This window comes from Myotis brandtii, unplaced genomic scaffold (assembly GCF_000412655.1).
Source record: "Myotis brandtii unplaced genomic scaffold, ASM41265v1 scaffold32, whole genome shotgun sequence".
In the NCBI taxonomy this organism is placed as follows: domain Eukaryota; kingdom Metazoa; phylum Chordata; class Mammalia; order Chiroptera; family Vespertilionidae; genus Myotis; species Myotis brandtii.
In genome coordinates this window covers 6,060,697-6,077,414 of record NW_005362269.1, presented here as the reverse complement: position 1 = coordinate 6,077,414, position 16,718 = coordinate 6,060,697, and the positions used below count along the sequence as shown (strand labels likewise).

The 16,718-nt window shown below is 42.6% G+C and overlaps 1 protein-coding gene across 3 annotated transcripts in view; it reads left to right on the top strand.

The window, feature by feature from the left end:
• Positions 1-15,894, top strand: part of TIMD4 (T-cell immunoglobulin and mucin domain containing 4) — a 37,223-nt gene extending 21,329 nt beyond the window's left edge. The window contains exons 5-8 of one of the 3 annotated variants that reach the window (XM_014543152.1): positions 10,960-11,006; positions 12,200-12,293; positions 13,729-13,768; positions 14,965-15,894. In XM_014543152.1, coding sequence (XP_014398638.1) covers positions 10,960-11,006; positions 12,200-12,293; positions 13,729-13,768; positions 14,965-15,049 — 266 coding nt within the window. In that variant the 3' untranslated portion in view covers positions 15,050-15,894. Of the gene's footprint in view, positions 1-9,131; positions 9,179-10,923; positions 11,007-12,199; positions 12,294-13,728; positions 13,769-14,964 lie in introns of all 3 variants that reach the window. The other 2 variants (XM_014543151.1, XM_014543153.1) reach the window with 2 other exon arrangements.
• The last annotated feature ends 824 nt before the right edge of the window (positions 15,895-16,718 follow it).

The following is a 16,718-nucleotide window of genomic DNA, read 5'->3' as shown; positions in this document are numbered from 1 at the left end:
CTCCCCACTGTGAACAAGTCAGTGAGTAAAGGTGCCAACACCCTCTGGTTCTACCTGCACTAACGTACTGTGAGACCCTGTGATGCTCAGCAGCCTGGCCAAGGGGGCCAGGCATGGAATTTGGACTCAGATGTCATTGCTCCACCATTTACTATCATAACGAGGTAGGCAGCGTTGGGCAAGATAGGGCACCTCTCTGAGTTTCAGTTTCTTTTTCCATAATTCTGCCCACATTGACTTAATTCAGCCCAAATTTACTTGCCTCCTCACATTTGTTCTGAAGTTCAAATGTGATAATAAACGCCAGAGCCTTGTGTACTTTTAGCTGCTGACATTGTACTCATTGTTATGCCCAGATTTCAGGATCCCCAAGAACCCAACATCAGGGAGCCAGTCCTATGCAATAGCATAAGAGTCTTTATTCGAGCTAGCTCGGCTCCCCCACCTTGCCGACACAGTGACAGGAAGCAGAGAGAGAGAGAACTCTGTGTGCAGAGGGGTTTTATAGGGGGTTGGAGTAAGGGGAGGAGAAAGGGCTGTGGCCTTGCCGATTGGCCGGGCACAAGTCAGTGTCTTGTTCCTGGGTGTGGCTAGCAGAGGCTTAGACTTCAGGGAAGAAGCACATGGCCAAGGTAAGATGGAGCCCTTACCCTGGGGCAAGATGGAGGGTGTAGCCCTCGCCCTTTCACTCATCATTGTCATCATCAACAACAATGATGAGTAGGCTCTTTTCCAGAAACAGCACCCACCTAGGCAGCGGAGGGTTAGGGGTCCATTCTTCCAGAGCAGGTGTATATGAGCTCTTAACACATTTTCCAAAGGCCACGCAGCCCAGAGGACAAGAGCCTGGGCTCTCAGGTAGATAATCCTGGCTCCGAGGTTTGCTCACTCCCCTCCCAGTTGTGTGACTCTCTGCAACAGGGTTCCCACTGTGAAAGGAGGAGAGTAATGGTGCAGACTATAGAGCATTTTCTGAGATCAAACACGGGAAGTACTTGGCGCTTTGCTGGGCACGCAGGAAGTGCTTGGTATAGGCAGTGGTTGGCAAACTGCGGCTCGCGAGCCACATGCGGCTCTTTGGCCCCTTGAGTGTGGCTCTTCCACAAATTACCGACTTCTGCGCATGGGCCACGAAGTTTCAATCGCACTGTACATGCGCGTGGTATTTTGTGGAAGAGCCACACTCAAGGGGCCAAAGAGCCGCATGTGGCTCGCGAGCTGCAGTTTGCCAACCACTGGTATAGGGTATCCATTTATTATTGCTGTTGTCATTATCAATGATTTTGAAGCTTCTCGGTAAATTGTACACCTTGCCACCTCCCTCCATCAGGATTTATTGATCAGTCGGTGTGGGCAGGGTAGTGTTGGACATTGCCCTTTAAAGCGGAGTCCAGTCGGGAAGGATTAGGGTGAGGTCTTGTCTGTGCTTCACTAGGACCCTCAGATATCAGCAGGTAGATCTGTAGCCTGGGGCGGTGACTTTGGGCTCTCATAAGGATGATGACATTTTTGTTGCCGGGGCACCTCGGAGGAAGTGGAGGGTGGAGGCCTAGTTCAGAACTGGAGTGACTCAGATAATGGTGTTCTCGAGTCTCTGGTTTTCCTCTGTTACCGCATCTTCGCAGACTGTGAAGTCATCTCATCGAACCTTCCTCTTTATGAACCACATTGGTGCCAATACAATTTGTTCTCTGGTCCCTTTCAACATTTACAAATGAACCCCACCCTATTTTGCCCTTGGAGCTAAGAACATCTGACTCACGTATATAATGCTGTTGATTCATTAAGTGTAGAGTGCTCTTCATCATGCTACATGTTAAAAACACATGGGGGGTCCCCAAAATTAAAAGGAAGTATGTGCATTCAATACATGTGTTTTTCTACTTTCTTCTTTTTTAACAAAAAAAATATATTTTTATTGATTTCAGAGAGGAAGGGAGAGGAAGAGAGAGATAGAAACAATGATAAAAGAGAATCAGTGATTGGCTGCATCCAGAACGGGGATTAAGTCCACAATCCGGGCTGGGAATTGAACCGTGACCTCCTGGTTCATAGATAGACACACAACCACTGAGCCACACTGGCATTTTGAAATTCCAGATCTACCTTAATGCTGCTAGGCAAGGTCAGAAAATATGGGTTCTAGTCACTCCCTTTGTAATTCACCACTGTGGAACCTGGCACGAGTGAAACTCTCTACATGTTTGTTTTTCTACTGGTTAAAGAAAGGAATTAGAGAAAGTAATTTCAAATTCCTCTCAATTCCCAAACTATTCAGCTTGTGATTTTTGGATCCTTTCGCTATACTTTGGATTTTAAAGACCATACCACCAGAAGGGGGCAGCATAAGCCAGTGTACCTGCCAAGGAAAAGAACCTTCTCTGAAAGCTGGAAGTTGTCACTTGTCAAACTCTAGGATTATGTTAAGATTGTATCATTGAATGGACTTATTTTAGAACTAAATTTGTTTTAAAAGCAGAGACAGATGAGTCCCAGTGTCTATGAATTTAATCATGAGTCAAAATGGGTAATATGAGTTAGAATGTTTCTAACTGAGGAGACAGAGAGCTTTTATTTCCAATTGATTTCTGGCATGAAGCCCACTGGTTATAGAGCTTGTGTTTTCAAATAGGATTTTAATATGCTCTTTTTCTTTTCTCTCAGAGTGGTTACAATTATGATTTTTTCTGAGTCAGTCAGAGTTGGGTTCCTTTAATGCAGTGGTTCTCAACCTTCTGGCCCTTTAAATACAGTTTCTCATGTTGTGACCCAACCATAAAATTATTTTCGTTGCTACTTCATAACTGTAATGTTGCTACTGTTATGAATAATAATGTAAATATCTGATATGCAGGATGGTCTTAGGCGACACCTGTGAAAGGGTCATTTGACCGCCAAAGGAGTCGCGACCCACAGGTTAAGAACCGCTGCTTTAATGGTTTGTGTTACTTTGGGCAAATGAGTTAAACTTTTTCAGCCTCAGTTTATACATCTGTAAATGGCTTGGTAAGCATTCAATGAGGTAATTTACATGAGGTGGTTATCCCTATCCTAGGTATGCAGTAGTGCCCAAATTGATTATTAGAGGGAGTTTCTAGTGATTTTGAAGCAAATTTTTGCTAATGGGATGGGAACAAGGTTGATGTTCAAAATGGATTCTTAAAAGAATTTGTAAAAATGCAATGCCTTTCCAGAACTGCACATAACACATAGTTTTTTTAAATACTATACACATATTTCAATAGCACTGTTGATTTAAAAAAAAGTGTTTTTATTGATTTGAGAGAAAGAAAGAAATGGAGGGAAGGAGGGAGGGAGGGAGGGAGAGAGAGAGAGAGAGAGAGAGAGGGAGAGAGAGAGAGAGAGAAGAATGTGAGAAAGAAATGTTGATCGGCTGCCTCCTATATATCCCCCACTGGGGATTGAGCCTGAAACCCAGCATGTGCTCTGACCAGGAATCAAACCTGTGACTTTTTGGTCATGAGATGACACTCAGGAACCATACCAGCCAGGGCATAGCACATAGTTTTATTTGAGTGAGTGAGAGAGTGAATTCTCATCTACAACCATAGGCATAACCATCTTGAAGGGTAAGTCTCTCATCACCCTGGGGTTTGAAAGTCTGAAAGTTTTAAGAATAAAAGTGTGCTCAGATGTAACACATTTGATTCCCTAACTCCACAAGTGTTGTTTTTGCAATAGTAGACTAATTATACCGGGAGTCAGAAAACTTATTTTTTGTGAAGGGCCAAATAGCACATATTTTAGGCCTTGCAAACTATACTGTCTCTGTTGCAACTCCTCAATTCTGCCTTTTTAGTGCAAAAGCAGCCAGGCACACACATAAACAAATGGGTGTCACAGTGCTTCAATAAAACTTTATTGTTAGACACTGAAATTTTAATTGTCTGTGATTTTCATGTGTTCCCCGTCATTATTCTTTTGATTCTTTCTCAATAATTTAAACGTTATAAAAATGATTCTTAGCTCTTAGGATTTGGCCCTCTGACATAGTGTGCCAACTCTTGAGCTATACTACCCAGATACAGGACAGATTCCTTAGGAAGGACATAGGTGAGTCAGTTCCAATAGGGCTCTTCCAGAACATTCACTGATTGATCATTGCCTACCTACTACATTGTAAGTCCTTTGAAGATAAAATGGTGCTTTTATGCTATAGTTTTACATTTAAACTTTTTTTTCATGCTATAAAATCAACACATGCTCACATAAAAAAAATTAAAACACTATAAAGTGAAAGTTTCTTGTATTACAAACATTGCCCACCCTCCCATTCCACCCCTACCCTGCCCCAAGTGACCAAGATAAAGAGATTTATTCCTGTAGCATTTTGAGATATATTTGCTCAGATCATTCTTCCTACTAACATAGTAACATTTATCATTATTCATTACAACATTTTCAAATGTTTTATGAAATTACTTTTTATATTGTTTTAAATTCGCTTTAAAATTCATTCAACAATTTTTTACCACAAAGGCCCCTATGGATCATGTATATATTAGATTGAGCCATAGGAAATGGCTGAAATTTAAATCATTTAAAAAAACTTTTTATTTTGAAACAATTTTAAACTCACACAAACTTGCAAAAATAGTAGAGAGGTCTGTACATTCCTCTGACTTGCCCCAATGGTACCATCTCATATTACTACAGTACACTGTCAAAACCAAGAAATTGACACAACTAGCTAGTCTACAATCCCTACTTGAATTTCACCCATTTTTATAGTTACTCATTCTTTAAAAAAACAAACAAACCATTTTGACTTTACAGAAACAACGTAGCTATTATATAGAGACTAGATGCCTGGTGCATGGATTGGTGCACATGTGGGGTCCCTCAGCCTGGCCTGCGGGGATCGGGCCAAAACCAGCTCTCCGACAACCCCCGAGGGGTCCTGGATTGGGAGAGGGTGGTTCTTGGGTGATGCACCCCAGAATTGGGCTCCCTTATCTCTGGTTCCGGGTGCGACACTTGAGAATTGCAGCTGCCAAGTCATGGCAGCTCGGCAGCCCCTGCGTTGTGTGTCTGCCCCCTGGTGGTCAGTGCACATCATAGCTACCAGTCAGACAGTCAAACGATAGGCCAGTTAGCTGGTCGCTTAGGCTTTTCTATATACAGATAGATGTAAATATACATCCTGTACATCTTTGCATGTCAGTACTCTCAGACTAGGGAGGTGGTTTTGCTAACAGGACCACCCAAACCGTCTTTGACTGTGGGTTAATGGGTTCCTAACACCTATCTTCAAAGTTTCGCTTAGAAGGTCACTGTGGTACTGCTTCAGAGAAATGACACCCACCCTAAGGGTTAGCTCGTGACTCAGGCATCTTAGACAGTTTCCAGTGATTAACACATGATACATGGGATATTTTACAGTTAAGATTTTTACATTTGAAAAGATTTCAAAATTATGCAAAAGTAGTATTAAGAAAATATATAATTGCCTATAACACTTCCACTTAAAGTCAGATGCATTTAGCCTGTTAGTATTTCTTTTTAGTTTTGAGTTTAATGCTCCTTGGCTTGAGGCCCCTTCTTCCATCTTCAAAGCCAGCAATGTAGCATCTGCAAATCTCTCTCTCTCTGACCTCTTCTTCCATCATCATGTATCTAACTTTGACATTTTTTCCTACCTCTTAGAAGGGTCTTGGTGATTACATTGGGCTCAGTAGCTGGTCCAGGATAAATCTTTCCATCTCAGGATCTGTGGCTTAATCACATTGAAAAGTCTCTTTTGCCATGTAAGGAAGCATATTCACAAATTCTGATGATTAGGTCGTGGACACCTTTAGGTGTCATTATTCTGCCTACCATGGTCTCCCAACGGTTCAAGAGACAAGTGACTCATTCTTCTCTAGACCAGATTAGTAATGTATTCTGATTAGCAAAAACATTTATTGATAATTTGTTTACACACACCTCCATATTCATGTATATGTTTTGAAATATACTCCTTCCAAATAAATGTTGAAAGGATGGAATTTAAATACATGTAAATAGACACTCTCATTTTCCCCATACCCAGTGGATGGCCTTGCACCGTCATGGTAAGCACCAAGCCCTCTTTGGAGACCACTGTTCTGGATCATTCTTTTTCTAGATTCCATGCACATCATTGTACTGGAATTCCTGCTTGCATCCTTGCTGCATACCATGCTTTGTACTTGGTACAACTGTGCTTCAGCTCCTGTATAATGAGGTCCTCAAGAGCATAGGTGTTAATGTCAATCATGCAGGCTCAAGTCCCAGCTCCCCCACCTGCAACCTGTGTGACCTTGATCAAGTTGCTCAACCCTCTGAGCCTCAGTGTTTGCACGGGCAGTATGAGATAGTGTCTACCCATAGGGTTGCTCCTGAGGATTATATGCCCATTGGACTGTTAGTAATAATATGACATTAGATGGCATTCTTTTGAGTTTAATGCTAGGCCCTTCAATAGAGTTTAGTCTTCTTACCTGTGCTTGGCACCTACTTCCTGACTCTTTCTTAGGCTGGTTACCCCCAGTTGAAGGTCCCTCTCATCTTTTGTATGTCAATTCCCTTTCATTCCTATATGAGTTTCCCAGGGCTGCAGTAACAAAGTACCACAAACCAGGTGGCTTAAAACAAAAGGAACTTATTGTCTCACAGTTCTGGAGGCTAGAAGCCTGAAATCCAGGTGTAAGAAAAACAATCCTGTGAGAGGGGAATTGTAGTGGTTTGAATATTGTTCTCCCTGCCCCAGATCATGTCCTGCTCTTTCTGAAAGCTCAAGAGGCCGATCTTTCCCTGCCTCTCCCAGCTTCTGCTGCCCCCTGGAACTCTTTGGTTTATGGCAGCATCACTCCAACCCCTGCCTCCATCCTCACAGGGCCTTTTCTGTGTATCTCTCTGCCTCTTCTTCTCTTCTTATAAGGACACCAGCCATTGGATTCAGGGCCTATCCTAAATCTAGGAAGACTTCATCCAAAGATCCTCAACTAATTACAGCTGCAAAGACCCTATTTCTAAATAAGGTCACAACTCGAGAGATCCTAGAGACATGATCTGAGGCGGGGAGAACAATATTCAAACCACTACAATTCCCCTCTCACAGGATTGTTTTTCTTACAAGTTTGGGGAGGCTCCAGCCTTTTCCTGACGGTGTTTGTGTCAGAGTTCAGGGCCTTGAGAATGTGGGGCCAGGAGAGCACAGACGAAAACCAATGGTCTTGTCTAACCCACATCCCTGAGCCCTTCGCGTCACTATTCTTCACAAGGAAGAAAAATCACTGATTTGAGTTTCTTGTTGCTAGTTTGTGTACAACACTGCGGCCCTTGTACTGCTTCCCACTGGGGCTTCTGGCATTTTTTGAAGGAAAAAAGAAAAGGAAAGAAATAGTGCTGTTTGGTTATCATTCCGCAGTGTGTGTGTTTGCAAGATGCCTCCCTCATTAGATGACTCCAATTTAAAATACAGATTTGCTCTGACAAAACTGACCCAGGCTGGCTTTTCTCTGTAATGGTTTCAATTTCAGGCTTATCCATCACAAATGATTGTAGTCTAACAGGATTCTGACAGAAAAGGGGTAGGAGTTTTGAATTCTTACCTGCAATTTCCAGCTCCAGGGGATAATAGCAGAGAGTAAAACAACAATAACTGAGTTGTAGAATATAAAACATGCCGACTTCTCCCTCAGAGTTCTGTGCTTCTAGATGTTCAGCAAGTCACTCTCCCTGTCCATAAGCTCTCCTGTAGCAAATTATGAGCCTTATGAAACCGATCACATTTCTCCTTTTGCCTTGCGTGCGAGGAAGCTTGGGGGAAGTGATGCTCAGTTTGAGTAATTATTAGCCTAGGCATTTATTCCATTTAGGTCTGTCTTGTGTGGCATTACATTCTGTTCCTATCAGAAGATTATACTGCACGATGATTTTGCATCTTTTCTGGACATTTTCTCCTGCCCTGCCTTCTATGACACTGCTTTTTTGCCTATTTCTTCTGCCTCCTCCTTCACTTCCTCTGCCCACCTGTTAAAGCACTGGGTTTCCCAGGACACCTCTTCTTCTCTCTCTGGACATGCAGCCCTTGGATTTCTTATGCACTCTGAGGATTTCAATGGCTCCCCAGATACTGATGACTCTCAGATCAGTATCTCCTGCTCAACCTTGATTCAGATTCAAATCCACTTATTGAGCACCAAGTGTGTGTCAGGAAGTGTTGGGGTTCCCTTGTTGAGCAGGCAGAGGGGGACCCTGTCCAAATGGAGCTTAATTCTAATAGCTCTCACTGAACTACGATGTTGGCCTTTGTGCCTCTCCCTCTGCCCACCCCCTCCAGCCACCTGTCCATACTCCATCATTCTTACTCTTGGACTGTTAGCTTAAATAACCTTCTCTAATGGACTGTAAGTTTTGTGAGAGTAGGGCCATGCCATACTCATCTCAGCGTTCTTAGTGCCTGGAACAGTTCTTAGTGCTTAGCACTTAGTAGGATTCTCAGTATTTTTTCCTTGTTGAACTCAAAGATCAGTTATACATAAATGACTCCACATCTCAGCTAAAACTTCACATTCTCAAGGACACGTTTCTCGACCCTCCAAACAGGTCAGCCATCCTCATGGTATGGACCTATGATATCTTATACTAATTCTTCCCAGAATTTTGCATAATTATAACTGTTTTTCAATTGTTCACATTATTTGTTTAAATTTGGTCTTCTGCACTAAGTTGTAAATTCATTGACAAGGTCAATGGTACAGCTACCATAAGTATTTGGCCTATAATAAATAGTCAATAAATATATGTTAACTGATAGAGTGACAAATTTTCTTCTGGATAAAAATCTTCCCATTGTCGGGGCCTACAGAAAACTTACTAGTAGACCTGATAGCCTGCTGGTCTAATGTCTCACTCTACCTATCTATAAAATGGGGATGTTCCTGTGGGGTAATGTTGGGTAGCAGATGAGCTTTAGATAAAACCATATCAAATGTTCATAAATAAATTGTATCAAAAAAGATGATATTAAAAGATTAAACACATCAACTGAAATTCCAGCTTAGCTTTAAAATGCCTATTTCAAAATGTGATATTTCGTTCTCCCACAGAAAAAATAGACAGTTCCTCTCCTTTTTCCTTCCCAGCTCCTGAGACAACAAGTCTTGTGGAAAATGAAGTTGAACCAGAACAGGTAAGCATTTTTGTGAAATATTTGAAGTATGTGACTTAGATTTTTAAAATCTACATCAGGGGTTTGCAGGAATGGATTAGGGAGAGAAACTACACCAAAGCTGCAAAATGCATCATGAATATTCTGAAATAGCTAAGGAATTTGTAGACTTGTACTCTCAGCAGAAATAACATAAATATTATGACTTCTATATGCACAGATGCTTTGAAAAGCCAAAAATAAAAAATAAAAATACATGGGAAATCATTGTGTGTCCCTTCCAATTGGCCCGGGATTAGTGACACCCTGCCGAATTGTCACCTGCCACCATTTTTCCCAAGTGAAAAAATGTAAGTGAGGAAAGTGGCAATGCTTTACATTCACAAATCTCAGTATGTGGCTCAACAGAAGACAGAGAGATTCTCATATCTGCTTAGATTCGCATTTCTCCATACCATCAGACCCCTGGCAGCCTCTGGGAATCTCCACTGTACAGCTCAGGAGAGAAGGATAGTCAAAATGGCCAGTAATGTCCTCCGCACCTTAGTATTTTACTTCAGCACTGCGCCTCCTCTGATTCTCGGTTCCTCCTAGTTGTAGAATCTCTCCTCAGCCAGCCTTCCTGTGGTTCTGGGTGATGTCCGTTCCGTCTTTTAGTTGTATTTTTTAAGTGGTTGTTCGAGGCAGCAAACTCCGGCGTTAACCTATGCCGCCATCTTGGTTTCCTCCCAATAGTTTTTCGCCCTTGGATTTTTTATGCACTCTGAGGATTTCAATGGCTCCCCAGATACTGATGACTCTCAGATCAGTATCTCCTGCTCAACCTTGATTCAGATTCAAATCCACTTATTGAGCACCAAGTGTGTGTCAGGAAGTGTTGGGGTTCCCTTGTTGAGCAGGCAGAGGGGGACCCTGTCCAAATGGAGCTTAATTCTAATAGCTCTCACTGAACTACGATGTTGGCCTTTGTGCCTCTCCCTCTGCCCACCCCCTCCAGCCACCTGTCCATACTCCATCATTCTTACTCTTGGACTGTTAGTTTAAATAACCTTCTCTAATGTCCTGTAAGTTTTGTGAGAGTAGGGCCATGCCATACTCATCTCAGCGTTCTTAGTGCCTGGAACAGTTCTTAGTGCTTAGCACTTAGTAGGATTCTCAGTATATTTTCCTTGTTGAACTCAAAGATCAGTTATACATAAATGACTCCACATCTCAGCTAAAACTTCACATTCTCAAGGACACGTTTCTCGACCCTCCAAACAGGTCAGCCATCCTCATGGTATGGACCTATGATATCTTATACTAATTCTTCCCAGAATTTTGCATAATTATAACTGTTTTTCAATTGTTCACATTATTTGTTTAAATTTGGTCTTCTGCACTAAGTTGTAAATTCATTGACAAGGTCAATGGTACAGCGACCATAAGTATTTGGCCTATAATAAATAGTCAATAAATATATGTTAACTGATAGAGTGACAAATTTTCTTCTGGATAAAAATCTTCCCATTGTCGGGGCCTACAGAAAACTTACTAGTAGACCTGATAGCCTGCTGGTCTAATGTCTCACTCTACCTATCTATAAAATGGGGATGTTCCTGTGGGGTAATGTTGGGTAGCAGATGAGCTTTAGATAAAACCATATCAAATGTTCATAAATAAATTGTATCAAAAAAGATGATATTAAAAGATTAAACACATCAACTGAAATTCCAGCTTAGCTTTAAAATGCCTATTTCAAAATGTGATATTTCGTTCTCCCTCAGGAAAAATAGACAGTTCCTCTCCTTTTTCCTTCCCAGCCCCTGAGACAACAAGTCTTGTGGAAAATGAAGTTGAACCAGAACAGGTAAGCATTTTTGTGAAATATTTGAAGTATGTGACTTAGATTTTTAAAATCTACATCAGGGGTTTGCAGGAATGGATTAGGGAGAGAAACTACACCAAAGCTGCAAAATGCATCACGAATATTCTGAAATAGCTAAGGAATTTGTAGACTTGTACTCTCAGCAGAAATAACATAAATATTATGACTTCTATATGCACAGATGCTTTGAAAAGCCAAAAATAAAAAATAAAAATACATGGGAAATCATTGTGTGTCCCTTCCAATTGGCCCGGGATTAGTGACACCCTGCCGAATTGTCACCTGCCACCATTTTTCCCAAGTGAAAAAATGTAAGTGAGGAAAGTGGCAATGCTTTACATTCACAAATCTCAGTATGTGGCTCAACAGAAGACAGAGAGATTCTCATATCTGCTTAGATTCGCATTTCTCCATACCATCAGACCCCTGGCAGCCTCTGGGAATCTCCACTGTACAGCTCAGGAGAGAAGGATAGTCAAAATGGCCAGTAATGTCTCATGAACATCATTTTCATCTCATGGATTCCCTGGCTACACTTTGAAAACCACTGCGGTAGGAAATGTGGCATTGTGTTCCATTTTCCTCTTTGATCTTGTTGCCTCTAGAAGTCTGAGTCAGCCATGAGAAGGGCTGTGCAGGGCTAGGGAGAGCTCGAAGGACTCAGGCAGTGCCCAGCCTAGTGATTTGACAGTGAACACAGCACACAGCACCATTATTTTTTTTTTACCTTCAGACCCCTAAGCCCCACAGCCTGTATCTGGTCAATGTTTTGGGTTTTCAGAAAGTAAAGAAAAAATTTTAAAATGTTTTTATTGATTTCAGAGAGAGGAAGGGAAAGGGAGAGATAGAAATATATATTGGCTGCCTCCTGGATGTCCCCTACTGGGGATCAAACCCACAACCACATCCCAGACATGTTCCTTGACCATGTATCAAACTGGTGACCTCCTGATGCATGGGTCAATGTCCAACCACTGAGCATACCAGCCGGGCTAAAAAATAGTTTTCTTTTATTTGTAAGGTTGGCTTTGTTTTGATCATGAGACACATGGGGCAAAAGGTGGTGAGATGCAGTGAAGCTCTGGCCATTGGAGGGTGTGGTTGGGACGGGAAACTCATGTGAGTGCGAACCTTCAGAAACAAGTGGCCCAATCATCTTCCCTGTGTCTCACCAGTTGAACGAGGTGGACAGCTCCTTCCTTGCGAAGATCATTGCTCCCTCCCTGGGATTTGTGCTGGTTGCATTGATTGTAGCGCTTCTACTTCGAGGTAAGGATGGATGAAGCCCTTTAGAGCTATGGAGACTCCAGGGGGACCTGGGAGCAAATCGATGCTGCTTCCTGCTCCTTTTCTCCATTTCCCAGAGTTCCTTTCTGACATTGTCTCCATCCTGGTCAAGGAGGTGACAGGTAAAACCATTCTCCCAAGGATGCTAAAGCTTTGTGTATCATCTTCCTGATAGAGTTCTGTTTTGGGGGAAAAAAGAGAGCACCTTCACTTATTGGACACTTACTCTGTGTCAGTCCTGACTTGACTCTTTTTCTTTGTTTTGTTTTTGTTTTTGTTTTTGTTAATCCTCACCTGAGGATATTTTTCCATTGATTTTTAGGGAGAGTGGAAGAGAGAGGGAAAGACAGAGAGAAACATCGATGTGAGAGCAACACATCAATTGGTTGCCTCTGCACAAGCCCAACCAGGGCCCGGGCCTGGGAGGAGTCTGCAGCCCTAGACTCTTGACAGACTCTTGACGTGCCTAACGCATCCCGCGCTCATGAGTGCCTTAAGTGGAAACTGCTCTTATTATCAGTGTCTTGGGTGGAGGAAGCCCTAGCCTAGCCTCCCCCTCTGGCTAGGATTGTCCCAGGAAGAAAGCCACGAATTATCCCTGGTCTTCTTATTTGTTCATTTTAAGCAAGCTTTCTTAACCCGGGGTCCACAGATAGAACTTAGGGGCGAGTGAGTCCCTTGAAATCATGTACAAAAGTGCTTGGACATTCTTATTTGCATTTTTCAAGGGGCAGCATCCATAGCTGTTATTTAAATTCTCCATCTGGTCCATGACCTTGCCCCCACCTCCCACTTCAAAAAGAAGTTTTAAGACACTACAGAAAGGAGTCATGAAACGGGGTTTATAGTTTTCATCCAAAGGATAGGCATGTGGCCCCTTGTCCTGCTATAAAATGGGGGCGGGGGGTGGAAGGAATTGTTCTCTAGTCATTAACAGGAACTGTTTCAAGGTAGCAAGTGAGGAGATAAGACTAGTATTCATCTCAGCCTGTTTGAGCAACACAAGGGAAACATGTGTATTTTGAAACCTGCCCCTTAGTGAACACTGGCAAAGGAAATTTACAAAGGCATGTGGCGGTTTTGGATATCCTGGGTAAGTCTCATAAGGAAGAGTTGTAGGTTTTGTGTGTGTAAGTAAACGCCTTTTTAAAACCCAAATGAGTACTTGATTGCGGGTGGGCAAATGACTCAGGTATGAAGCAGCTTTAACACCATTGCCCACAACTTTGTAGTTGATAGGCACTGCCTAGGGGCCTAAAGAAGCAGTCATTTGACCCAGGAAAAGAATTGGCTTTCCAGTCCTCAAATTGTCACCTTTAGACTACATCTGCTTCTCCTAAGAAAGTAGTGGGCTTCCCCCAGCATTTCAAAGGTCCTAGCACAGCACTCTGCTTATACTGTGGCCTTGTCTTTCCAGGGAAAGTCATGAAAACCAATTGCTTCCAGAAACACACAAGGTAATTCATCTTGCATGACTGATCATTGTAATGATAGAACAAGGTGTTACAAATGATTAGATCCTACTCAGTGGTTTAATGACTTGTGCTTGTGTTCTGATTAAATACAGAGTTGGAGAGATGTGACATTAGAGGTGAAAAGGAGGTGGGAATTTAGCTCACATTTACCTCTGCCTTGGTTAACACTGTTACATTGTCCAACATGCACTGCAAAGGCAGGTTGCATTAATAGAAGTATGCCATGCAAAAGAAAGAAGGTGATATATCACTCTACTCTGTGCTAGAAGTTCTTTGTTCAACTCTGGCAACTCACTTTTAAAAAAGGACATTGTTAAACTGGAGTTCATGGAGAGGAGAGTGGCAGCATGAAAAATGAAAAAAACACATCGAATATCATTCCCGGGATATGGCTTCTTCTGCCCAATTACACCATGGGACCCATGGGAGCAAGTTTGTGTGTGTGTGTGTGTGTGTGTGTTTAATAGTTTGAAGAATCTCTAAAAAGGTATTTTGGATATTTATCCTGTTCTATAACTTTCTGGAAAAGGAATTAAAAGATTTGGTGTTAACTGTGATGAAAACCTTGTCTTCACTTAATAATTGCCTTAATACCACAATATCTGTTAACAAATAAATACTAAGAAGTAGGGAAACTGAGGCTTAGCAAGGTGACTTTCTAAGGTCACAGTTGTAGATTTTGTGTGTGTAAGTAAATGCCTTTAGGTTGTGATTTATATTTTCTAATATAGAAACTTCTAACTTCCCTTTTAAAATAGGTCGACAAAAACCCTTTATCCCATAGGGCAGTGATGGCGAACCTATGACACGCGTGTCAGAGGTGACACGCGAACTCATTTTTTTGGTTGATTTTTCTTTGTTAAATGGCATTTAAATATATAAAATAAGTATCAAAAATATAAGTCTTTGTTTTACTATGGTTGCAAATATCAAAACATTTCTATATGTGACACGGCACCAGAGTTAAGTTAGGGTTTTTCAAAATGCTGACACGCCGAGCTCAAAAGGTTCGCCGTCACTGCCATAGGGCCTCAGTTTGGCCATCTGTGACATGAAAGAGTTGGACTGGATGGGCTCTGAGCCCTTTTAACTCTGAGAGCCTTGGCTAGTTGTGTGTAATTTATCCATTTATTCCTGGTCGTGGTGGTTCGCATTAACAGCCTCTTTCCTCTCTGTAGGCTACACAACGTTGGAGAAAGTAAAAATGTCCTGGATGACCCACAGCATGGAAGAGAAGATGAAGATGGCCTTTTCACACTATAACGTGCCACTTTTTTTTAGAATGGAGGACAGGGGCAGGATGTGGGAATTGTCACAATAAGTTTTAGAATGTTTGTTTGTTTGCTTTTAAAGCCCCGTCTATTCCGTTGGTGTCATTGAGCCAGTCTTGCTTTAGTTTCACAAGTGGAAGGTCCTTGAGAGACCACACCTTCTCTGCCCAGCGCTTTATCTCCTTCCCAGCATCACTGCCAAGTGATCTTGCACACTATGCTTGAACATTTTCAGTGATGATGAGCTCACTGCCACACCCAGGGGAGCCCATGCAATCGCAGGGCAGTTCTGAGACTTAGAAATAAGTAAAGCGAAGTCTCTCTCTAGACAGCATCCGCCTGTCAGTCCTCATGGAACTCATGGTGCTCACACAGAACATGTCTAATCTCTCCTTTACCTGGTAGTGCTCCAGGTACACCAGACCCTATGTCCCTGGAAATTACCTTGTTTCTGGGACATGATTTCTGGCCCCTCCCCTTCCCGTAGTTGCCTTCGCTGTGGATGCATTTGTATCTCTCCTTCTGTGCCCAACTGTCAGAGTTGCGTGCCCCACTCCAGGGATGGTGTGAGCAGCCCTGGGTCTATGCTTCATCAATAATGCAGGAACTGACGTCATCTCCAAAACTCCTTGGTTTTCTATTATTTTCTGTTTACATTTGAGTGTCGTTAGGGGTGACCATGGTGTCACATCTTAATTCTTGCTTGGGGAATTTAATTTGGGGAACAATCAAGAGTCCATCAGAGCAAAATGCAGTGAGTGACGTGGCCATTCAACGAGGGCCAACGGGTGATCTGACTGTAAGGCAACCCAGATTAAACACAGTTTGTGGAAATGTGCTCCTCAGTAGGAACAGATTTATTTTAAAACTTCCATAACTGCGGCACGAAGGACCCAGGGAGAGAGATGAAAGCAAACGGCTGTTGAATGAATGAATGAATGGAAAGAATGTGTATCTGAATGAGGGAGGCCTCTGGTGGGGCAGAAATATGGGAAGTCACCAGACCTGGAAGGAATTTCCCTGACATACTTCCTGGTATGTTTAGGGCAATCGCAGCAATAATGCAATAAGCACACAGTCTTCCAAGGAAGCCACCTTTCCTATGTCTACTCTTTTGACATTACTTTTAAGAGAGGAAAAAAAATCAGTCTCAAATTCTTCACTGGTACAGCCTGTACATTCCTCGCACGGGTCCAGCAGCCCCCTTGGGCCAGGCATATCGTTCTTGCTTTCAGAGCTGAGAAAACAGAAGCAGAGATAGATGAAGGCACTTGCCTGAGGTCACCTAAGTCCAGCCCCCAGGGACAGAACTGAGCCTTTGCAGGCAGGAAGGACCCCACACACTGAGGGCTCGGGCTCGAAGGAAAGACTTAATGCCTGCAGAGGGTGGCATTGATCTGCTTGGTCCCAAATTGATGTTCCTTTACTCAGATCCTGGGCAGCCTGAGCGTTTTGACGGTTCTCCAATTCCCTACCCCTTTATAGTTCAATCTTCCCTGGCCAGCAAATTATTTACTCAGAATCTTATTTGCATTTGCAGAGGAAGCAGCAAGTGGAGAACCTGGCAGGAGCCTTAATGAAGCCAGGTGGGACACATTGAAACAGGAACGTGTTGAACTAACTCACCGAGAGCTGAGGCCAGCTGTCAGCGGGCTTAATGA